We start from the raw sequence: 24,664 nt of genomic DNA, 5'->3' as shown, positions 1-24,664 counted from the left end.
AACTTTGTAACTTTAAAGTTTTCTGTTTTGCCTCAGTTTTCAATGATTTACGTGGCTTATAGAGTAGCATATATCAATCAGTTTTGTAGTAAGTACTCATGATAGTTTCTGAGTCATTTGAAACAGAATCAGGAATGAACTGAGATGGTATTGATGGTAATAATAAAAGAAGTAGGATACATAAAACAATTCAAATAATGTTAAGTTACCCAGAATTAATGGATTACTGAATCTATAAATTTACATTTATGAATGGTGGTCCAAACCAACTTTTTTTATTTTTATTTTTATTGATTTAAGAGGGGAAAGGCAGAGGGAGAGAGAAATAGAAACGTCAATGATGAGAGAGAGCCCAGCCAGCATGGCTCAGTAGATGAGCATCTACCTATGAGTCAGGAGGTCATGATTCAATTCCCCATCAGGGTACATGCCTGGGTTGTGGACTTGATCCCCAGGTGGCAGCAAATCAGCGATTCTCTCTCATCCTTGATGTTTCTATCTCTTTTTCCCTCTCCCTTCCTCTCAGAAATCAATAAAAAAATTTTTAATGATGAGAGAGAATCATTGATCGTCTGCCTCCTGCACACCCCCTACTGGGGACCGAGCCTGCAACCTGGGCATGTGCCCTGACCAGAATCGAACCAGGACCCTTCAGTCCGCAGGCTGATGCTCTATCCACTGAGCCAAAGCTAGGGCCCAAACTATCTTTCTTCACTGTTAATAATAACACGTTAAGTGTTGTAAAGCTATTGAGTTAGAATGGTTGAAGGTAAACAAAAATGATGTAAATTCAAGTTGTTTCTTGTAACTAAAAGTTAAAAGTAAAGATAGTGAATTTAAGCTTTAGTTGACACTAAGAAATTGCAAAAGGAAGGTTAATTTTGTGCAAGGATAGCTGTTTAACACTGCATATGAATTTAATTAGCTATATGTTTTATAATTTACAGATTTCTTTGGGTAAAAGGCAAATTGCTAGTCAAAACTAATGTCAGAAATTTCTGAAAATCAGGCTTCAGGATTTATCCCTGAATTAATATAGAATGCCTTCTTAAATAGCATTAATCATAATAATTGAGTAAAGAAAGTTAAATTTTTATTCTTTATGGCAAGATTACTAAGGCAGGGAAATTGTTTTTGTTAGAAAATGTTTTCTTAAAAAGCATTGAAATACAACGGCATATTATCCTATATAATAAAAGTGCAGTATGCAAATTATCCCCTCAACTGGAGTTCTTCCGGGAGTTTAACCAGGGGGCGGGCTGGCCTGGGGAAGGGAGGGAGGCCCTGGTGCTGGCAGGTGGCTGGGGGAAGGGAGGAAGGCCCTGGCCAGCAGCGGTAGCAGGTGGCTGGAGGACAGGAAGGAGTACCCGGCCCGTGGCTGGCAGCTGCTAGGGACCCTACAAGTGCATGGATTTCATGCAATGGGCCTCTAGTTAAATCATAAAGGAATATAAAGTATTGATATATACTACAGTATGAATCGTGAAACCTTGAAAACATTGTGCTAAGTGAAAGAAGCCAGTTACCAAAAACAAATCACATATTATATTATTCTATTCATATGAAATGTCCAAAATAAAAAAATTTATAGAGGCAGAAAGTAGATTATTGGTTTCCTGGGATGAAGGTATGGGTTTCTTTTTTGAAGCAGTAAAAGTGTTCTAAAGTGACTGGTGATGGGTGTACATATTTGTGCATAATCCAAGAAACATTATATTATAGTAAAGGCCCAGTGCACAAAATTCATGCATGGGTAGGGTCCCTAGTGGCTGCCGGCTGCCGGCTGGGGTGCCTCCTGTCCCTAACCGCCTGCCACTGCCAGCCCACCCCCTGGTCATTCTCCCAGTCAAACTCCCAGTTGAACTCCTGGTCGAGGAGACAGTTTGCATGCATACACACACACACACACACACACACACACACACACACACGCGTATATACTTTAAATGGGTGAATTTTATGGTGTGTAAATTATATCTCAATGAAGCTGTTAAAAAGTAAAGCTTTGACACTGGATGGTGTTCAAAGAACCAACTCTCAATTATCTGGAATATTCCCATTTTCGTGCAACTTTTCAGAAAATATTTTGTCTTTTCAAATCACTTGAACTTTTTTATCATCCCAGGCCTGTAGGACATTAGCATAGATTTTTCTTTAATGTTTGCTTCTGAGGATACAGACACAGAACACACAGATGTTACTATAATATGTCTTGAAGGCAGATTTTCATACTTGACTCTGTATTCAGTTCCTACTGAATCACACGGTCTTTTATATTCTTTTTTCTGTTAATAAGGGAATAAGAGCCACACTCTCTTATATGTAGTCTAGGAGAGAAATCTTAGTCTTTTTAGTTCCCAGATTATAGGGATCTTTGACCAGTAACGCTGCTAAATGAAGGGTAAATGTGAGTAAACCCATTATTTTACATAGCCATTGACATGACTACCAAGAATTATACAGGTTTTGGGTTGCGGGAGAGGGTAGTTGCTTTGGTGGGGGAGAGGGTAATATCCTATATAATAAAAGCCTAATATGCTAAGTATCTGTTAACCAGTCAGCTGTTGAACCAATCAAACCGTACTATGCTAATGATATGCTAAGGCCGCTCAACTGCTCGCTATGATGTGCACTAACCACCAGGGGGCAGACAATCCGATTGGTAGGTTAGCTTGCTGCTGGGGTCTGGCCGATTGGGACTGGGCGAGACAGGCTGGACATGCCCTGGAGCCCTCCAGCGGTCCCTCCCCAGCTGGCCAACCTCCCACATCTCTCCCTGGCCCCAGCCGTACACCAATGGGGTCCCTCAGCCTGGCCTGCTCCCTCTTGCAATCTGGGATCCCTTGGGGGATGTTGGAGAGCCAGTTTTGGCCGATCCTGCAGGCCAGGCCGAGGGACCCCACTGGTGCATGAATTCGTGCACATGGCCTCTGGAATATATTTAAGAGCTTTCAACTCACCTCTATTTTAGTACTTAAGACAGTGTATAGTTAGTTGATTATAAATCTGTTTTTCTTAGATTGTGAGTTCCTTGAGGGCAGGGACCAAACTTGTCTCATTCAGCTTTGTATCCTTTTATCTGCAGCCCTCTAATTTTTAGGAAGCACTCCATAAATGCTAACAGACTGATGAGATTAACTATGTGAAAGTAGGGACAAAGTGGGGATAATGGAAAATTAAATGCTAGGTACTAGGAAAATAAGCCTTGGAAAAGTTGCTTACTAGCTATAAGACTCACAGCCCCCTCAAAAGCCTTACATGTTTTACTTTTGCCAAGTTGATGTCAAATCAGTGTAAAAATGACTATTATTCAGTTTTTTAATTGTGTATGAATCTGGATTATTTTTTTCAGTTTACCATTTTATTTTACTTGTTTGTCTGTGTATGGTATGCCAATATGAAATAATGAGACTTTTCATTTTGACAGCTTGAAATAACCGTGAATGTCCCAGATATTGGATTCATAACGGTTGATGAACATCAGCTCTCAAACACAGATGTGACCACTCAGGAAATGAAACAGGAAGAAAACTTGAATGTATTATCAGTTGTAAGCATCCATTTTAATGTTTTGTGTTTAATTCTTTGTTTACTTTCAAAAGACTGGAAGCTCGGTGCTCTCTCTCTGGGGAGCACAGCCATGCCTCTCCCCATCCCCCTCTTTCCCTCGGTGCATCACCTTTGCTTTTCTCTCTCTGAAGCTCCAGGGCCCTTCGTTTGCTTCTATAACTTGTTTCCCAAGCCTCCACAGCCCAGCTGGCTCACTTCTACCTTTGTAACTTTGTAAAAAAAGACTGGAAGTTTATTTTGAATACTTTAGGTTTACAAGCAGTTTACTCATTTTTGTCATCTAGGGAGCTGTAAGTGTGAATAGTAGAACTAATGAATAATCTATAGGTTTTGTATTTGATCTGAAGAGCAGTGATCTTTGTGTATGTTTCTGGGTATAGCTCTTAATATGCTCATAATCTTATGTTGCATTAAATCTATACCAAATATAAATTATTTGGAATGTATTTAATTGCATTTTGCTTGGTATTCTTTCTTATTTGGTTAGAATTTATCTTAATTTTGAAAATGAAGACTTGAAATTACAACTTTTTAAAAACATCTTTATTAAGACACAGTTCACACACCATACAGTTCACCCATTTAAAGTGTACAATTCAATGATTTTTAGTATACAGTTATGTGCAAACATCATCACAGTTAATTTTAGAACATTGTCGTCACTTCAAAAAGAAACCCCATACCCATTAGCAGTTGCTCCCCACTGCTTTCCATCCTTCCCCAGGTCTAGCCAACCAAACTACTTTTTGTCACTATAGATCTGTGTATTCTGGACATTGCATGTACACTGAGTGGCCAGATTATTATGACCACCCCATCAATAGTTCATTGACACTTCCAAAAATACTGAATATTGAAAACTTCCTAAGCAAATACTCTCAAGGTTTTATTATTATTATTATTTGTATAACTAATTCACTTCATTGTACTGATGGGGTGATCATAATAATCTGGCCGGTCATAATAATGTGGCCATTCAGTGTAAATGGACTCATGGTTTTTGTGTCTGGCTTCTTTTAGCATAATGTTTTCAAGGTTCATTATTGTAGCATGAATCAAGGTCAGTGATGGCTCCTTCTGGAGGCTCTGAGGGAGAAACCATCCCAGGCCTTTCTCTTACCTTCTGGCAGTTATCGCGGTCCTTGTCATTACTTGGCTCATTGCAGCACAACTCCAAACTTTTCCTTCATTGCCATGGTTTTCTTTCTGTCTGTGTGTCTGTGTTTCTTCTCCTCTTATAGGACAGCAGTCATACTGGGTTAGGGCCAACCCTAATCCTGTCGGGCCTAATTTTAACTTGATTACCTCTACGAAGACTGTGCGTCCCAGATAAGGTCATATACATGGTACTGGGTGTTAGGACTTCAACATCTTTCTGGGGGACACAATTCAATTTACAATACTTTCCAACCTGGATGTTCTTTATTTGTTTTGCTTGCCGAATTGCCCTGGCTAGAACCTCCAATACAATGTTGAATACAGGTGACAAGAGTGGACATTCTTGTCCCCTTCCATGGTCTTAGCAGAAAACATTTAATCTTTCACCATTAAGTTCGATGTTAGCTATGGTGTTTTTCATAGATGTCCTTTATAAAATTAAAAAAGTTCTATTTCTGGTTTGTGTGTGTATTTTGTCATGAAAGGGGATTAGAATTATATGCTTTTTCTGCATCTATTGAGATGATCATGTGATATTTGTTTTTTATTGTATTGATACGATGTATAATACTGATTGAATTTTGGATGTTAAACAAAACATTGCACCTCGGATAAATCCTACTTGTTCATGATGTGTAATTTTTATATGTTGCTGAATTCTGTTTGCTTGTATTTCATTGATGACTTTTGTGTCCATATTCATATTAGATATTGGTCTATTATCTATTATGAATCTTATACCTGCTCCTCTTAGGAAGAAAGCCCTCTAGCTGGAAGCTGCAGGGAGAAAGGGCCCTGTTTTCTTGGCTGCAGCAGTTTGAGGTGGAGTCTCTGTCTGCTGAGCTGGGAAGAAGGAGGAAGAGAACAATCTTTGTTCAAATACCACGGATCTTCCCTTTGTTATCAAGTTTTCATGAATAGATGATCTTTTATCCTATGTTCTTAGGATCATTTCCAGAGGCCTTAATGGTTGCTTTTAAATAAATTTCACCATTTTCAGTGGGGAGAGGGTCAGCAGAGCTCCTCATGCTGTCATGCTGGACATCAGTCCTATAACTTCTTAGTAGTGTAAAAAAAATTCTGATATTTTTCAGACCGTTGTTTCCATTGAGTCAAAACTTATGCCAGCTATGACTAAAGCTGAAGTATTATGAAGTGAAGAACTAAAGTAAGAATGGTAGATGCAGATTGCAGTATAATCATAATTAAAATTTATACATAATACAAAAAAAGTAAAATAAGGAGCAATAGACAAAAGAACTTGGATTTTTAATTATTTCTGTTCTATTTTATGAATAATTATTATTAAGGGGGGAAAACCAGTTCCCACTCCATTGTAATTAAAAGCACAGATAGATATGTACAACATAGTGTTTCTTGAGATACAGAACAAATAATTTGGGAAACTACATAAGATATTACTTTTCCTCTTTTAGGAAATGACCACAGGTGAACATACCCAAGATGAAACAGGTAACTTTTAATAGGAAACTGTTAAAAACTACTTGGTTAACACTAGCACAATGATATAGTAGTGGTGGTAGTTTGTAAATGAGTCATTTTGCTGGAGAGTTGAACAAAATGATTCAGCTTTTGAATGTGTCACCTCTAGGAGAAATGTGAATTCTTGGAATGTTACTGTAGAAAATGAATTGAGTTAAATGTTTAGTAAAGAAGTATTTTTTCCTCTGATCTGCATAGATGCATTTTTTTGAAGATACTAAGTTACTTAATGGGAGGGAGGCATTTGCAGTGAGTAAAAGCCAACAGTCAATGATTTCTTTACTTACAGTAAATTAATGAAAACATTACCTTATTAAGGGATTAGTGGTATAGAGGATATTGAAATTTGTTACGAGTGGATAAACACCTGAATTTAAAAACTTTTTCTAAGTAAACAAACTTAAATTTCCAGATTCATTCTTCTGTTTTAATGTTGGTATATTTTCTCACAAGAAACCAACGATGGAAGCACTGAAGCTGCCATTACTTTACTTACAATGGGAGATCTAGTGTTGCAGTCAGAGATCAGTACAGAGCAGAGTGATGGTAAGAATGAAAAATAAGTCCTTAAAAAAAGAGAAGCTTTTAAAGTCCAACTTTTAAGAAATTATACCCACATTTGCATAATAAGTGAATACCTGCCTGTTACATTTGAAGTTGGCACCACTTTGTTGTTTTTCCAGGAAAGATAATATATATGCAATGATCCATCTAACTGCCCCTTTAGATGTAGTGGCCACCATTTCAAGATAGTGCACTTGGTTTATTAAGAGTAATTTGTATTTGTGGAATAGTTGTTCAATGCTGTATCCCCAGCACATAGTACGTGCTCAGTTACCTTTGTTATCGTAAACATCATTGGTTAACTGCACTTACTGATCACTGATTACTTTATACATGTTTCTTTAGCAAAGGAGCTGCTTCTTTGGGTAGTTCCACAATTACGTGACATTCGAATACAGTATGAAGGGGCAGTAGCCATCATTGAGATTATTTGGTTTAGAATGTTCTGTTAGTTTGGACTGAGCCAAATTATATGTCAACCCAGATTTTTAATATTTTAGGCTAAGAAGCAATGGTATTGACTATTTTACTCTATGAATATGACATGCAGATACAGAAATGTTTCTTTTAAAAATGTGTAAACCGTAGATGATATGAGGTGAACAGAGTCATGGTTTATCTTTCTTTGTTTTAATCCTCACTTGAGGATATGTTTTTATTGATTTTAGAGAGAGGGGAATGGAGAAGGAAAGAGAAACATCAGTGTGAGAAGGAGAGAGACATCCATCAGTTGCCTCCCATACCAAGGATCAAACCCACAACCTTGGTATGTGTCCTGACCAGGAATTAAACCTGTGACCTTTTGGTGTGCTGGATGATGCTCCAATCAATTGACCCACCTGGCCAGCGCGGGCTTCATTCTTTTTTTTTTTCAGGCTTGATTCTTAATGGCAGAGTATTGCATTGGAGCCTGTCACAAATCTCTAGGACATAAAGTACAGGTTTTTAAAAATTATAAATAAAGGTGATTTTCTTAATTCATTTGAGGTTATAGTTATTAAAAGTAACAAAAAGATTCATTTTTACTTATAATAACCCAAATATTTCAGTCTATAAGAATTATTAAGCTTAGAAAAGGTAAAATATTTGGCATGAAGAATGGGATCATAAATTTAATTTAGGAGCCCAAAAGAGCAAACTTTAAAAACGGTATAGAATTTTGCAATTGCTGAATGTTGAAGGATTTATTTTATTTTGACATCTATTTGTATTTTCTATTTTTTTCTGCAATAGGAATATGTGTACTTCCTGGTGTTCATTCAAAGGATAAAAGCCATATTCCTTTTAACCCAGATAATGTCAGTGACAAAATTGTTTATGAATGTCAGGAGCTTTCTTCACCTGTCCATAGTATACCTCTTTCATCATTAGAAGAAAACAAGATTGAATTGGAGGAACAAAGTACTAAAGAAGAAATTGGTTTAATGGAGAAAGTAAAGGAAAACGCTAGATCAACCAGGTTTATTTTGCTTTATTAAATTATTATTTCTTTTGAGTTTTACCAAAAAATATAGTAGCCTATTAATAAATATATTTAAACTAACCATCAATTTAGTTAATAGTTTTGAATAATACTTGTATAAATGTAAAGTAGGCAGTACTGATTTCTTATCCTTTAAAGTAATAATTGCTGATTGTGATTTTAGTTTAATGTTTTGAATATTAAAATTACTGCAATAAGCGTGTCTTTAAAGCTTTAATGAAATAGTTTTATATAAATAGTTTTAGTCTCTGTTTTACAAATATGGTCCGGAATCTCTTCCCTTCTCAAGACCTTTAGAAAAGTTACTACCAGGTAATTTTAACATTAAAAAATGAAACTTCAGATGATGTGGCTCCTTAGAAGGTGGCACATATCTGTCTGTATCAGTGCTAGTCAGAATGTATCAATGTGAGAGAATTCTTACACATTGATAGATTTCTCTCTTTCCCCCCTCTTTTTCTAGGAATACAACTTCAGAGGTGACCAGTAATCTCAGAATGAGGAGGAGATTTGCCAAGCCTAAGCCAAATCTTAGGAAGATTTTAGGGACCAACAGATTTGGTGCTCATCAGGAAGTTCCCAGTTTGCTTGTAACCAAAGGAGAAGTGGAAATTCAAAGAGGTAAATTTTATTGTTCCCTTGAGACTTACAAAATTACTTTGACACAAGAAATTACATAACATTTCAAATGGAATATTCAGTTGTTAAACTTATTTTAACTTACTATTAATTTCAAATGTACAAAAAGTAGAATGAGCTATAAAATAAATACCTATAAATCCAATTGGTTTCAATAATTATTACCATTTTACTATATTTACTTGATCAAACTTTCTCTTCACATATATATTTTTTTTCTGTGTGTGAATGTGTGTGTGTGTGTACATGAATGTTCAAGCACACATTTCTTACAAAGGTATACATGCGTGTGGCAGAAAATAAGACAGCGCCCAAAAGGCATACGATTTTAAAAACTCCTTCCTCCTTAGGTTCCCAGCCCTCTAATCCAACTTCTAGTGGTAAACTGTTTTTAACCGTTTTTATTATAGACTTCCAGAAAAATTTTATACACATAAGTATCTAATGAGGGTGTGCGTATGCCCATACAATCATATATACATACATATGTATATTTCTTTCAGGAAGAATAAAAATATATGCATACGGTACACTGTTCTGCACTTTTAAAAATGTACTTAGTGGTGTTGATCTATTTACTGAGATTGTGTTAAACCCTGTATGTTGTATGTAGAAGGTCTGGATAGTTAACATCATCATTTCTGTTTTGGGATTCCTGATTTCTGGGGTTTCTCTTTCAACCAGCAATGCCTGTTACTCTGGCCTGAGCAGTGCCTGGAAGCACTCTCCTGCTGGCTCAGGTTACCTTTCCTATATAGAAGTCATTTTCTTGCCCTTTGTAACATTATTCTTTGTAGAACAACTCCTTCCCAGTACTTTTCCCAAGGCGGAGCTAACCAGACCTAATGTATACCCACCTGTAAACTTCTTTTGTTGGTGGATTTCTAATTATACTTCTATTACCATTAAATGGAGATGCAGTTTTTGTGGTAGCCAGGAGTGAAATATGTGCCCTGTCAATAAACTTGCATTTTAGCCTGGCAGGCATGGCTCAGTGGTTGAACATTAACCTGTGAGCCAGGAGGTCATGGTTTGATTCCTAGTTGGGGCATAGGCTTAGATTGCTGGCTCGATTCCCAGGAGAGGGCGTGCAGGAGGCAACCGATCAATGATTCTCTCTCATCATTGATGTTTCTCTCTCTCCCTCTTCCTTCATCTCTCTGAAATCAATAAGAATATATTACCGTAACCGGTTTGGCTCAGTGGATAGAGCGTCAGCCTGCCGACGGAAAGGTCCCGGGTTCGATTCTGGTCAAGGGCATGTACCTTGGTTGCGGGCACATCTCCAGTAGGGGGTGTGTGGGAGGCAGCTGATTGATGTTTCTCTCTCATCGATGTTTCTAACTATCTCTTTCCCTTCCTCTCTGTAAAAAATCAATAAAATATATTTTAAAAAAAGAATATATTAAAAAATAATAATGAACTTGCTTTTTGGATTAAGAGATGTTTGAAAGAGCCCACTATATAGTGATCTGTCTTTGAAGAGAAAATATGTTTCTAATGTGGAGATTTTAGCTGTACTATTTTGGATTATATCTTAAATGTTTTTTTATTTAAGAAACGGAGAAAAATGCTCCTAAAGCAATGGGATTAGAAGATAAAAACCTTGAATCAGAAACAATAGCAGAGAATAAGGAGCAGAGCAGATTGGCACATGACCATGGTATTGAAGAGACCAGTATTTTGCAGGAAGCAAGCCTAAAGGAAAGGTAAAGAGGAGAGATTGTGGGATGAATTTAATTTAAAAACAAACAAACATCCAGGTTCTGTTGCATTAATATAATATAAAAGTTTAAAAAACAATAAAATAGATGAATTTGATGTACCTAGCTCTAAACATGCTGTGGTTGTCTGCTTGATTTCAAATAAAAGTATACTGAAATTCTAATACATACTAATTTCTCTTTCAGAAAGGAAGATCAAGCGCAGGGATCTCAAGAAGTTCAGATCTTGTCATTTGCTCCAGTTGTTTCCTCTGAGACAAGCTCCCACACACTTGGTTTGGGTAGGGGTCTTAGTGAGAATTCTGTTGGAGAGCCCCTGGGAAAGGACTCGAATGGAGACAATGTGCTTACACCTTATGTGCCAGAGGTAAAGGAATGAAAAATATAGTAAGTGGTGGCTAGGTGTTTGTTCCTCATTTAAAAAAAAAATTTAGGTATAATATAAACACAATACCTTTCACCCTCTTTAATGTGCAATTCTATACATTTTTACAAACACATAGTCATGTGACTAATACATGAACAATTTGATCATTGCCCAAATTCTCTGGTGTCCTTTTTTAGTCACCCCTCCTCTCCCACTCCCAGCCCCTGGCAACCACTGATCTGTTTTGCCTTTGCAAGAATGTACTATGATAGAATTTTTATTTTGTTTTTAGTCTCTGGAGCACAGTGATAAACTAGCCAATACCTAGCTTTGTTGTAAAAGCTTTGAAAAGTGAAGTGTTTTGTACATGGAGAATTCACCTCTTGCTACTTAGCCCCTGGATCTGAGAAGCTATGTGTCTAACACTGTGAGATATGGGGTAACAATTTTATTGATTTCAGAGAGGAAGGGAGAGGGAGAGAGAGAGAGAGAGAAACATCAATAATGAGAGAGAATCATTGGCTGCATTCTGCAGATCCCTTACTGGGGATCGAGCCCGCAACTCAGGCATGTGCCCTTGACCAGAATCGAACCTGCGACCCTTCAGTCCCCAGGCCGAAGCTCTATCCACTGAGCCAAACCAGCTAGGGCTCCCTTTTTTGTCAAAATTCATTTCATAGACTACACATATTAATTCAGTCGGAATTTCTGTGTGTAAATGTTAATCAAAAGTTTATTGGTACAATCAAGTTTCCAAAAACACTTTGAAAAATTGCATAGGGTTAGATAATTGTGTTGAGTTTTGAAACCATAACTTTCAGCATATCAAATTGTCAGGAAAACTTTTTAAAACTGAGATTTGGTCAACCTTTTTCATTTTAATTTTTATGGCAGTGTATACCAACTAGTACTCCAGAAGTCCAACAAGAGAATGTAAGCAATCCTCAGGATTTAGCAGGTATGGTAATCTGCTTCAATAAAGTATCATAGAACCTAACAGTATGGTTTTTACTCCCCAATTTGACTGTGGAAAAAACAAAACAATTGTGTGTTTTTTTGGCGGGGGGAGGTCTATGATGGCCTTAAATTAAAAAAAACAAATAAAAAACAACTTGAAGTATTTTGTTGCTCAAAATTATAAATTTCCATAGTGAATCATCTTTATCCTTTATAAAATTACTTTTTTATTTTTGGGGGTGTAATTCAGCTTTTATTCTTAGTGATAAGTTGTTTTGAGACTTTTTAGAAATGAAATGATTTTCTGTACTTTCATGGTTCAGCTTTTCATTACTAACTTAAATTTTGATAGTCAATCTAGTTGGTAATGTACATCATGATGCTGAGGAAGAGCAAGCATTCATTTTAACTCTGGTGGAAATTCCAACCGATGCAGTACAAGAATTTACTGAAAACTCTACACAGTTAATGCCAAACCCTTTACTGCCAGCGCCCATATTGGTCAAATCAGTGACTACAGAAGAAAAGGGCGACATGAGGTAATGGATGAGCTAAACTGTTTTTGCTAGGAGAAAAATTACTTTATGAATCAAATAGTATTGATAGGAATGAGCCATTTACCAACATTTGTAATTCTAGATATCTTATTTAGTAATCATGTGGTAGAGAAGAAATAATTTATTTTATATCTGATGAAGATGTCACAAATGTATAATATTTTTTGTATGAAGCTTGTGTGGTATTTTATGTATTTTGAAAGCTAAAAACACCTATAAATGTAGATCATAAAGTGGCATCTATTAAAGGTATGGTTACTTTGTAAACATTTATATATATCTTAAATTTTGTTACTTTGTAAACGTAAATATATATTCTAAATACACTCACAGAAAGTTGCAAAAATAGTAGAGGTACCATTTCTATATATTTTTGATGCTCATTTTAATTCTTTACAGTAGAATTCTTTTTTTAAAAAAATTTTTTTAATATAATTTATTAATTTTTTACAGAGAGGAAGGGAGAGGGATAGAGAGTTAGAAACATCAATGAGGGAGAAACATCAATCATCTGCCTCCTGCACACTCCCTACTGGAGATGTGCCCCCAACCAAGGTACATGCCCTTGACCGGAATCGAACCTGGGATCGTTGAATCCGCAGGCTGACGCTCTATCCACTGAGCCAAACTGGTTAGGGCTACAGTAGAATTCTTTTTTTTTTTTTTTAATATATTTTATTGATTTTTTACAGAGAGGAAGGGAGGGGGATAGAGAGTTAGAAACATCGATGAGAGAGAAACATCGATCAGCTGCCTCCTGCATGCCCCCTACTGGGGATGTGCCCGCAACCAAGGTACATGCCCTTGACCGGCATCGAACCTGGGACTCCTCAGTCCGCAGGCCGACGCTCTATCCACTGAGTCAAACCGGTGCTGGCAACACTAGAATTCTTAAGTTGCACTTTAACAGTCACTGATTAAGATGCTTAATTGTCTATTAAATAGAATTAGAAATTGAAGTCTTTTATATCAGAAAGAGACATTTTGGATTAAAATTAAACTTTACAGACATTTTTTATACCTCAGATTTCATTCAATATTATGGAATTTAATTTCTAAGCCTTTAAGTATTAATGGAGGCTCACTAACATTTTTGTGGTCATGGCCATGTATGTGTTTAGTTACTTTGAAGTGTTTGTGGCAGTTTTGATTGGAATAGCTCAGTCTTTAACCTCATTAAATCACCTCTAATTAACTGGTTTAATGTGTATGTATTTTCTATGCAGTATGAATTTTCCAATAACTTCAGTTGGTCAGGATGCCATGTGTTTATCTAATTCTGGAAGTGATGCTTCTGAAAAGCCTCCTGCTAATTTGGATCTTATATCTAGGAAGAGATTTCATTGTAGGTCTGATGAAAGTGACCATGTTCCTCCTGCCAAAAAACATTCACTCACTTTAAGAGATGATTGTCAAGAATATACCTCTGAGGTAAGAAAGCCACTAAGTAAGATGGCCATATTATAACAGATTGATTTGTTTTTTCCCTTTATATTCTTTATATAAACACTAGAGGCCTGGTGCATGAATTCATGCACGGGTGGGGTCTCTTGGCCAGGCTTGCGTTCAAGACCTATTGGGGGGCCGGCTGGGAGGAGGAACCCCGGAAGATTGGCTGTTTGGCCCCCTGATCGGGGCTGATGGGAGGGCCAGCCAGCCAGGGCAGGGGGCGGGGAGAGGCTGCGGGGAGTTGGCCGGCTGGCTCCCTGATTGGGGGGGAAGGACCATGGGAGGTTGGCCAGCCAGGGGGCAGTGCCGCAGGAGTTTGGCTGTGGGAGTGCACTGATCACCAGGGAGCAGCTCCTGCGTTGAGCGTCATAGTGACTACTCGACCAGTCGTTCTGGATGCTCAGTCATAATGGTTGCTTAGGCTTTTATATATATAGATAGTTTTAATACTTTTCACCCTAAATAATTACAGTAAAACTGGTTTTGTATTTTTACTTTCAACCTGTTCTATAAGAAAATTGATGGACATTAATCAGGAAGTCCATTCCTGGCTCTGTATCGTTAGCTAAAAAGTAGGCTGAAAGCATCATACAGATCTGGATCTTGGTTGTACCACTTAATAGCTGTGAGACCTTTGGCAAGCTACTTCACCTCTCTGATTGAGTTTGCTATTGTATAAAATGATGATACTAATATCACCACCACCATTAAAATGCTTAAAGCTTCTTATTGCTATTAGGAATAAAAACAGAACTTCTAAGGCCCTATACTTATCTGGTTCATTTATGTCTCTAGTCTTGTGCTAATCTCTACCTTACTCCCTAACCATATTGGCCACCTTTTTTCTCAAAAGCACAGGACTCCTTCATGTCCCCGGCCATTTTTTTTGCTATTTCTTTTTCTGAACTGTTCCCTTAAAACAGTAGTGGGGAACCTTTTTTCTGTCAAGGGCCATTTGGATATTTATAACATCATTCTCATAAATATTTATAACATCATATTTATAATTATCAACTTAAAAATTAGCTTTCTATATTTGGTCAAACATTTAATTAACATGCCGAATGCCTTGGCAGGAACAGACCAAATAATTTCACAGGCCTTATATGGCCCATGAGCCAGACGTTCTCCACCCCTCCCTTAAAACATACAAACCTCTTTAACTCAGTGATCAATCACTACCTTAGGGAAGCCTGATAATACTATGCAGATTCAATCAACATGCACTGTGTTGTATGTTTCTTAGCACCCTCTGTTTTTTTATTTCTGGTACTTATAATGTATGTAACCACACTATGGCAAAGTTAATTTAGCCATAAATCTGTATTCTCAAAGGGACACTTGAAGACCAATAGTCCTTAGATGATAGCAGACAACAAAGGCAGTGTATCCTTGTATATCTGATAGGTGAAAAATGGTCTCCCAGAGTAGTTTTAATTTCTCTTATTATGAGTAAGGATGGAGCATCTTTTCATATTTTTAAGCCATTTGTGTTTTCTGTGAGATGACTCTCTGTATTCCTTACCCATTTTTTCATGGGTTTTTAATCTTTTTCTTATGAATTTGAAGGAACTCTCTCATATATATATATATATATATATATATATATATATATATATATATGCCTGAGATATGAGTTGCAGATATTTTTTCCCAGTTGGTTATTTTTCATTTGACTCTATTTTATGTGGTTTTCACATGCAGACTTTTTTGGTTAACTTTTTAAAAAAATTCTTTATTGTTGAAAGTATTACATATGTCTCCTTTTCCCCTCACTGACCTCTCCCAGCCTGCTTCATTTTATTTGATAAATGGATTTCTAATTTTTTTTTGTAAATTTTCTTAAAACAGGTATGTTCAAAGGAATTAATAAATGTTTTTGAGGAAGCAGGTGAGTGAAATAAATTGTAATGTGATTATATTTTCCTAAGTACCCCTGATTATTTTTGATGCATCTTGTTCAAATTTGGGATTGAAGCAGAGTCTTGCTCACTGTTCTCTAAGAATCATGCTTTTATTATTAGATTTTTTTTTCCCCTGCTGACATTATGGATTTGGCACTTTGGTATCCATAAAAGTCTACGTTCTTCCCTTATTTATTAGAAAACCACATCTCTACAGGATTTCTGAGAAAGCTCAACAACTACATTTTAGGAATTAGAAAGCTGGCTACAAAGGAGTTTTCATAGGTCCTTCGCTATACCCTGAGATTAGAAAATGATCACTTTGTTAGTTTAAGAAATATTTACGGAGAAAGATTTTCTAGGTGAAAATATATTGATAAGACTATTCTTGAGAAGCTGTTACTTTAACTTTTAGCTAGTTAAATTATTCTTAAGCGTCTAGGTAACTCCCTAATTTATAATTTAGCTTACTCTAATTATAATTTAGCTTATTAGAGCTGTTTAGGATAGAATGTCATGGGTTTTTTCCTTCAGCTATTGAAGTTCCATTGGTTGTGTTAATTTCAATATATGTACTTACCATTTTTTTTCTTTTTTTTAAGGGAAGTCTTACAGGGGACAAAATATCTTCCCTACTTCAGAAAGCACACATACAACACCAGAACCTCAGAAAGAGCAACTTGAAGCAACTTTTCAGAGTATGGGATCTAGACCTCTTGATAAAATAATAGATACACATATAGAAAAGAATACACCTCAGTTACCTCAGGATAAGGTGATTGTGTCTGATAAGGAAGAAGGAACTTGTGCAACTTCTAAGTCTGAACAAGTGGATAGCATCACATCATCTTCAAAAACCCCACTATCCAGGTATCAGAGTTTAGTATTATACATTTGGTTTTCGACATTGTCCTTGGTTATTTTGATCCTTATTTATTCTATCATATAGTAGCTGCCAGTGCACATGTAGATGATCTGAGACATAGGGTTAACATCAGAAGTAGTTCTGGATATTGTTTTATTGAGGTCCCAGAAAATGTGCATTTTTCTCCCTTATGGCATAGCAAAGAGGCAAACCATGGCTTTGTCTCTATGAGAGTAAGTGTGGAATTTAAGCCCAAAGCCGGCTTTCCCCACATTATTTTCCTCATATTCTAGAAGTTAAGCATTCTGGGTTATGGATAATTATTGTTCTTGTCAGCAGTATTAAAGTCATTAATACGGTGTTGGTGAGTTGAAGAGGGAGGACATGCACTAACCTCCACAAAAGGAAAGGGGGAAGGGCATGTGTAGCTTACAAAGGCATATGTAATGAATCTACCATTCTTGTTGTCTAAACTACAGAAAGTGAAGCTCAGCAGTATCTTTTCTGGTCTAAGAGATGTGCTGAATATAGAAGGAGGGAGGCATCATGGGGTTTTGGGTTAAAACCGATTGAGAAGCAGTATTCTAGAATATGGGTCAGCAAATTTTTTTGCTAAAAATCGTGTAGTATATATTTTAGGCTTTGTGGCCTTTATGTCTTTGCAACTACTCAACCGTGCATTTATAGTGCAAAAGCAATCATTTAAACAGATGATCACAACTGTGTTCAGTAAAATTCGTTTATAGAATCAAGTGGTGGACTACATTTGGCCTAGTTTGCTGACATCTGCTCTAGAGCCTTGCTATTCAGTATGGTCATGGGACCAGCAGCATGGACATCATTTGAGAAGTTGTTAGAAATACAGAACCCAGGCTCTACCCCCCATTAATTCAGTCAGAATCTTCATTTTAATAAGATACCCGGGTGATTTGTATGCATTTTTAAGCACTAACTTATGCACTAATGATGTATTACTAGTACCTATGCCATTGTAGGATTAATGGAAAGGAGTTGTTATTAAGAATGTGTTTTCCTAGATATTCTTGAATGTCTTTATGTTTGTATTTCTAGATCTGGCAGAAGACCCCTGGGATTTTTGTCTTTAATATGTTCAAAGAATAGTTTGGAGTCTGATGAACCTACTCAGGTTCATAGAAAGAAACGCCTAAAACCCCTTATACCTATATCAAGACAGAATTTGAAAAGATCTAATCCACTTAGTGAAAGCCAGAAAAAAGTTCAAGAGTCCTCTAATATGCTTCCATCTCCAAGTGTTGTTAATACTCAATCTGAGAATATTGGCAGTTCAGCAACTCAGGTATGCATGTTTTAACTACTTGCTTTGTTGTTTATGTAGAACGGGTTGGATATCAGACTCAACTAGTAAAAACATGGCAATCGTTATTTTTATTTGGGTGTCAGAAATTATTGCAGAGAAAATCTTATCTATCTCCTTCCCATCATCCTCCCCACTCACCACTATATTGAAAGAAGATAATGTAGGATGTTACAGCTAGTTTATTAGTGCAGAGCCATTGAACTAGCTGTAAATAGACCCTTAATTGCCATTTCTTTAAAGCAAAGACCCTTCTGACCTATGGAAGCAAAACAAAGCAGTGCTTGCATTTTATTTACTTGCCGAGAAATATCCTGACAAATAAGAATTCAAGGTAAAATTAGAATTTGTTTGTATATTTTATTTTTATGCATTCCGAAGCTGTGCATGTGGGAAGTACTGGGATGGAAATATTTGTGAACCTGTGTCAAAGACTTCAGAAGAATATTGGGGTGACTTAAGATCTCAATAAAGGCTGGTGATCTCTAATGGGTAGCATGAAACTTGAAGGAGTACTTTTGTAAAAAAAAAACAAAAACCTTTAAAATTTTTTAAATTTTTTATGTTGTTTGCCAGAATTATTTTCTGAGACCAAGATTTTCTGTCTTTATTATTATTGCCAAATTACTTTGGAGAACAGTGCTGTCATTACCAGCAGCACTGCAGTGCCAGTTTAATCACGTTCTTGCCAGCATTAGGTAAATAACTCTTTCAAATAAAATTTTTTCTTACTTAATATAATGGTAGAGGTGTGGGCATGTCATTTCATTTGTTTATTTTCATTTCTTCAGTTATTAGTGACTTGTTTTTTTTTTCAAAGTATTTACCAGATATTTTATTTTTTCCTTTTTTATCTTGCTAATTTATAGCTTTCAGGATCTTAGTATTGGTTTTTCTTTTTTTTACCAATTTGTGTGAGATTTTTATGTGTATAAAAAAGCCATGTACCTTCTAGCTCAGGGGTCCTCAAACTATGGCCCGTGGGCCACATGCAAATACAAATATTGTATTTGTTCCCGTTTTGTTTTTTTACTTCAAATAAGATATGTGCAGTGTGCATAGGAATTTGTTCATAGTTTTTTTTAAACTGTAGTCCGGCCCTCTGATGGTCTGAGGGACAGTGAACTGGCCCCCTGTTTAAAAAGTTTGAGGACCCCTGTTCTAGCTCTTTGCTGCAAGTAGTTTTTTCAAGTTTACTTTTTAAAAATTTTGAGTTTTTTTTTATATACATACTAGGGGCCCGGTGCACGAAATTCGTGCACTGGGTGTGTGTGTGGGGGGGGGGGAGTGTCCCTCAGCCCAGCCTGCCCCCTCTCACATACTGGGAGCCCTCAGGCGTTGACCCCCATCACCCTCCGATCGCAGGATCGGCCCCTTGCCCAGGCCTGATGCCTCCGCCAGAGGTGTCAGGCTTGGACAGGGGACCCCCATCTCCCCCCGATCACTGGCTCTGGCCCCCGCCCAGGCCTGAGGCCTCTGGCCCAGGAATCATGCCTGGGCAGGGGACCCCCATCTCCCTCTGATCGCTTGCTCCACCCCCGCCCAAGCCTGACGCCTCTGACCCAGGCTTCAGGCCTGGGCAAGGGGACCCTCATATCCCCCCAATCCCCGGCTCCGCCCCCCACCCAGGCCTGATCTCAGCCAGAGGAGTTGACCCTCATCACCCTCCGATCACCAATCACCGGATCGGCCCCTTGACCAGGCCTGAGGCCTCCGGCAGAGGTGTCAGACCTGGGCAGGGGACCCCCAGCTCCCCGCGGTTGCAGGCTCCGCCCCTGCCCAGGCCTAACACCTCTGGCCTAGGCGTCCGGCCCGGGCAGCGGGGACCTGCAGTGGCAGCGAGGGGTGCCACGATCGTGGGCTTCGCTTTAGGCCCAGGCAAGGGACCCCTAGCTCCTGGGACTGCCAGCTTCGACCGTGCCCAGCTCCCATTGCTGGCTCCACCCCTACTTCCTGCTATCACTGGCCAGGGCGGCAAAGGCGCCTGATTCTCCAATCATGGCTGGGGGGCAGGGCAAAGGCGGCCATAAAAATCTTAGAGGAATCCACAGGCAGCAAAATATCAGACATATGCTGAAGAAATACCTTCACTGATATAGCTCCTAGGGCAGTGATGGCGAACCTTTTGAGCTCGGCGTGTCAGCATTTTGAAAAACCCTAACTTAACTCTGGTGCCGTGTCACATAGAAATTTTTTGATATTTGCAACCATAGTAAAACAAAGACATATTTTTGATATTTATTTTATATATTTAAATGCCATTTAACAAAGAAAAATCAACCAAAAAAATGAGTTCGCGTGTCACCTTTGACACATGTGTCATAGGTTCGCCATCACTGTCCTAGGGCAATGGAAACTAAAGGAAATAAACAAATGGGACTACATCAAAATAAAAAGCTTCTGCACAGCAAAAGAAACCAACCATCAACAAAACAAGAAAGCCCACTGCATGAGAGAACATATTTGTCAATGTTATCTCCGGTAAGGGCTTAATCTCCAACATTTACAGGGAACTCATACAACTTAACAAAAGGAAGATAAACAATCCAATCAAAAATGGGCAAGGGACCTAAATAGATACTTTTCAAAAGAGGACTTTCAGAAAACCAAGAGACATATGAAAACATGCCCAAAGTCACTAATCATCCAAGAGATGCAAATCAAAATGACAATGAGGTACCATCTCACACCTGTCAGAGTGGCTATCATCAACAAATCAACAAAGGACAAGTGTTGATGAGGATGTGGAGAAAAGAACCGTCCTTCACTCCTGGTGGGAATGCAGACTGGTGCAGCCATTGTGGAGAACAGTGTGGAGTTGCCTCAAAAACTAAAAATGGAACTCCCATTTGACCCAGTGATCCCACTTCTAGGAATATATCCCAAGAAATCAGAAACACCAATCAGACAGGATATATGCATCCCTATGTTCATAGCAGCACAATTTACCATAGCGAAGATCTGGAAACAGCCTAAGTGCCCATCAGCAGATGAATGGATTAGAAAACTGTGGTACATCTACACAATAGAGTACTATGCTGCTGTAGAAAGGAATGAACCACCATTTGCAATGATGGACCTGGAGAGCATTATGCTAAGTGAAATAAGCCAGTCAGAAAAAGATAAATATCACATGATCTCACTCATTTGTGGAATATAATGAACAACATAAACTGATGAACAAAAACAGATCCAGAGACAGAGAAGCATCGATCTGACCATCAAACCTCAGAGGGAAGGTAGGGGAGGGTGGGTGTAAGGGGGAGAGATCAACCAAAGGACTTGTATGCATGCATATAAGCATAACCAATGGACACAGACATAGGGGGTGAGGGCATGAGCGGGGGTGGGGTGGTGGGGTTGTGTGTGTCATGGGGGGATAAGAACATATGTAATACCTTAATCAATAAAGAAAAAAATAAGATACTGTCATTGTAGATTTAATGTTATGTTTTTCTATTGTTAAAATTTTTTTCATGGAAATTAGCTTGATGTAAGGGATCATGGATACACTACAATTAACCTAATCATGTCATGCTATTTTATTATAATTAATGCTGTCTTATTCACAAAACTCTTACTGTGTTTAGGATTATTTTCTTAATGTAGTTGCATAGAAATGAAATTATTAGATCAATGAGCATATGTTTATGTTAGATTGCTTTTCAAACATATCAATTTAGACTAACTTTGCAATATAAAAATGTTATATTGCATACTTATTTTTATTATCTTTTTAGGTTTCCTGTGATCGTTCCTTACCAAAAGAAGAATGTAAAAGTGTCCAAAACCAGGTACTTGAAGAGGAGCCAACCACAGTCTCTGAATATTTCTTTAGTGATATTTTTATTGAAGTGGATAAAACAGAATGAAAGTTGTTTTTTTTTAAGTCTAGGATTTCCAGACTTAAAAAAGCATCATGTTTGTTTTTCTTTATGCTGATTTTGAGTATTTAATGAGCTTGATTTGAAGTTTTCATAATCAGTGGGAAACATTGCTAAAATTCCTTCTATTCTGACTGATTCAGCAATTTGGAATTACCAAGCAATTAAGACTGCTTTTTCAGACAGAAATAGTACCTCTTGTTTACATTTTGACTCTTCCTGTACTGAAAACACATGGACATTTTGGAATGTTGTTCGCCGATAAACGTCTGTATAAATCTCAGTGCTGATGTATTTGGAGGTGGGTTATATTTAACACTTAGCAAACTACTTTTGTGAAGGTTCTTTCTGTTTGGATTTTTCTTTGGGTGATTAGGCCTTTTCAGTTGCCTCTAAGTATATGACAGTCAATTGTTAAAAACTTTTCTATTATCAGCTATTTGACTGACTGAAAAATATGTATTTTTCTAATTCATGTTAACATTAGTCCTAATTGAAAAACTAGTATTTAAACTTATTATTTATAAAGATGAAACATCAAAAAGCTTATTTATTTTTAAAAATTTTATTTAAAAGGATATTCAGTTTTAATTATTTTCACCCTTCAGAATATGGGTAAAGAAGGCATTAACAATTTGTCTCCTTTCCCTCTTTAATTTTAAAGATATTTAAAGTGATATAACAAAGTATTTGGATAGTGTATATGTTTTGAATACATTTTTTCTCATAGTTTTAGTATATTGACTTTGTACTGTGAATGTTTTGTTTTTCTTATTTCTTGGATAATCTCAGGATTTGTATGGAAAAGAAAATACCTTACCTTCATTTATGAGGCAAATTTCCATACAAAAGTCAATCTCCTTTCCACACACACACACACACACACATACTCACACACACACACATTCCTTTTTTAAAGAAAAATAATTTAATAGTTTTCCCCCCATTAAATTCTGCTTAAGGAATATTTAGGCCTTTAAGTACAGAACATAATTGTGATATTAAAAACAGAAAATAAGACTATTAAGTCAGTAATTATCAATATGAATTTGAGTTTTCAATTTTGTGATTTACATATGTAATTCTATTATTCACCCAAGTAAATCTTCAGTGTAGTTCAATTAAGCTTCTCAAAAAGCAGATTTACCCTGAGTTGATAAAAAATTAGTCAGGAGTCAGAAACATGTTTTCACAAAATAGTTTTGAGTTTGTTTGAGCCAGATGGCCTCTGTGGCAACTACTCAACTCTGCCATTTCAGTTGAAAATAGCCACAGACCATACGTAAATGATGGACATGGCTGGATTGCGATTTTAGTTTGACCCTCTGTGTGAGACAGTAATTTTCTTACCTTAAGGTGCTGATGTCTTTAGCTATGAGATATTTTTGTCATTGAAGTTATAAGTTGTGCCTAACTAAAGTATTGATTGCGTTATGGGATGATCAGTATTTCATGGAAAGATACTTTAATGTCTAGATAATTGTGTTTGTATATTGAAAAAAATGGAGGACAGTTTTCAAGTTCATTAGTAAAATAGGATATGGCTCAGGAGGAAGTACAACAGTAATCCTAATTAATTAAAACAATTGATATTAGAGCATTTCTTCATTTTATTATAGTGAAATTTATAGTTTAACTTTTTTTCATAAAGGAGGATCTATAAATATGAGTGGAAATTCTCTGTAGGTATGCATTTATTTCATGTGATCACAAGAATCATGGTAATAAACCACATTGCTATTTTAATGCCTTGTTTTTATAAATTTTTAAAAATCTCATTCTGAAAGGTTTCTATCATTTGATTAATATTAATTTGGGTGTTAGGTTGCCACAATCAAACTATTATTTTATCTCTTGTATAGTATTTATGTTTTAACTTTGTTAATGTCTGTATCTTGTTCATCTGCAGTGAATTAATTTTATGAAAGATTCTTACTGTATAAAGATTAATTTTATCTTTTGGGCATTTATTGTAATAGAGAATCAAGTCACCCAGCTAAATTACCCTGCTATTATATCCTTAAAACTAATCTTGGAGAAAGAGAACCTTAATCAGTGTATTTATTTACCCTTTAAGGTGGAAAGACGTGTTCATACCTGTATTTAATCTAATTCATGTAAAGATGATGCTGGGAAGAATTTGTATTTTATGAATCTTAAAGGAGATATGATTATAAAGGTCTTTATTTTTTCTTGATTTTTTCCTCCTGAACACTTATATCTTAGAAAATGGTGAACATGATGGATTAAAAAACTAATTTGTTGGTAAATGATTGAGGCACAAATAAAAATATATCTACTGTTTACCACTATATTAGTTGAAATAGAAGTGACCATGTATACATACTATCTTGCTTGAAGAAGTCTTTGACAAAAAAGCAATATCTGTCATTTGTAAATTTTCTTGTTTTAAAGAAAGCAATTATGTTCTACAGATATAAATTATGTAAATAAAAGTTATTTTATATTATTTTTGTTATGTCCTTTTCTTAATGTTTAGTTAACCAAAACTAGAAGTTTTCACTACAGCTTATACTTTCTTTCTTCTGTAAAAATATAGTACGGTCATCCCTTGGTATCTGTGAGGATTGGTCCCAGGACCCCACGTGGGTACCAAAATCTGAGGAAGCTCAAGCCCCTATATAAAATTGCATAGTGTTTACATATAATCTATGCATATCCTCCATTATACTTTAAATCATCT

At 36.7% G+C, this 24,664-nt stretch overlaps 1 protein-coding gene across 10 annotated transcripts in view; it reads left to right on the top strand.

The window, feature by feature from the left end:
• Positions 1 to 24,432, top strand: part of BDP1 (B double prime 1, subunit of RNA polymerase III transcription initiation factor IIIB) — an 89,154-nt gene extending 64,722 nt beyond the window's left edge. For 6 of the 10 annotated variants that reach the window (XM_059694382.1, XM_059694377.1, XM_059694384.1 and 3 more), the window contains 14 exons: positions 3,428 to 3,550; positions 6,165 to 6,201; positions 6,685 to 6,777; positions 8,029 to 8,254; positions 8,742 to 8,899; positions 10,476 to 10,626; positions 10,828 to 11,008; positions 11,903 to 11,966; positions 12,318 to 12,504; positions 13,749 to 13,953; positions 15,823 to 15,862; positions 16,478 to 16,745; positions 17,812 to 18,058; positions 21,817 to 24,432. In XM_059694382.1, coding sequence (XP_059550365.1) covers positions 3,428 to 3,550; positions 6,165 to 6,201; positions 6,685 to 6,777; positions 8,029 to 8,254; positions 8,742 to 8,899; positions 10,476 to 10,626; positions 10,828 to 11,008; positions 11,903 to 11,966; positions 12,318 to 12,504; positions 13,749 to 13,953; positions 15,823 to 15,862; positions 16,478 to 16,745; positions 17,812 to 18,058; positions 21,817 to 21,948 — 2,112 coding nt within the window. In that variant the 3' untranslated portion in view covers positions 21,949 to 24,432. Of the gene's footprint in view, positions 1 to 3,427; positions 3,551 to 6,164; positions 6,202 to 6,684; positions 6,778 to 8,028; positions 8,255 to 8,741; positions 8,900 to 10,475; positions 10,627 to 10,827; positions 11,029 to 11,902; positions 11,967 to 12,317; positions 12,505 to 13,748; positions 13,954 to 15,822; positions 15,863 to 16,477; positions 16,746 to 17,811; positions 18,059 to 21,816 lie in introns of those variants that run through there. The other 4 variants (XM_059694380.1, XM_059694383.1, XM_059694386.1 and 1 more) reach the window with 4 other exon arrangements.
• Positions 24,433 to 24,664: the final 232 nt, after the last annotated feature.

Source organism: Myotis daubentonii, chromosome 4, assembly GCF_963259705.1.
Source record: "Myotis daubentonii chromosome 4, mMyoDau2.1, whole genome shotgun sequence".
NCBI classification, from domain to species: domain Eukaryota; kingdom Metazoa; phylum Chordata; class Mammalia; order Chiroptera; family Vespertilionidae; genus Myotis; species Myotis daubentonii.
This window is presented reverse-complemented; position numbering and strand designations above follow the sequence as displayed.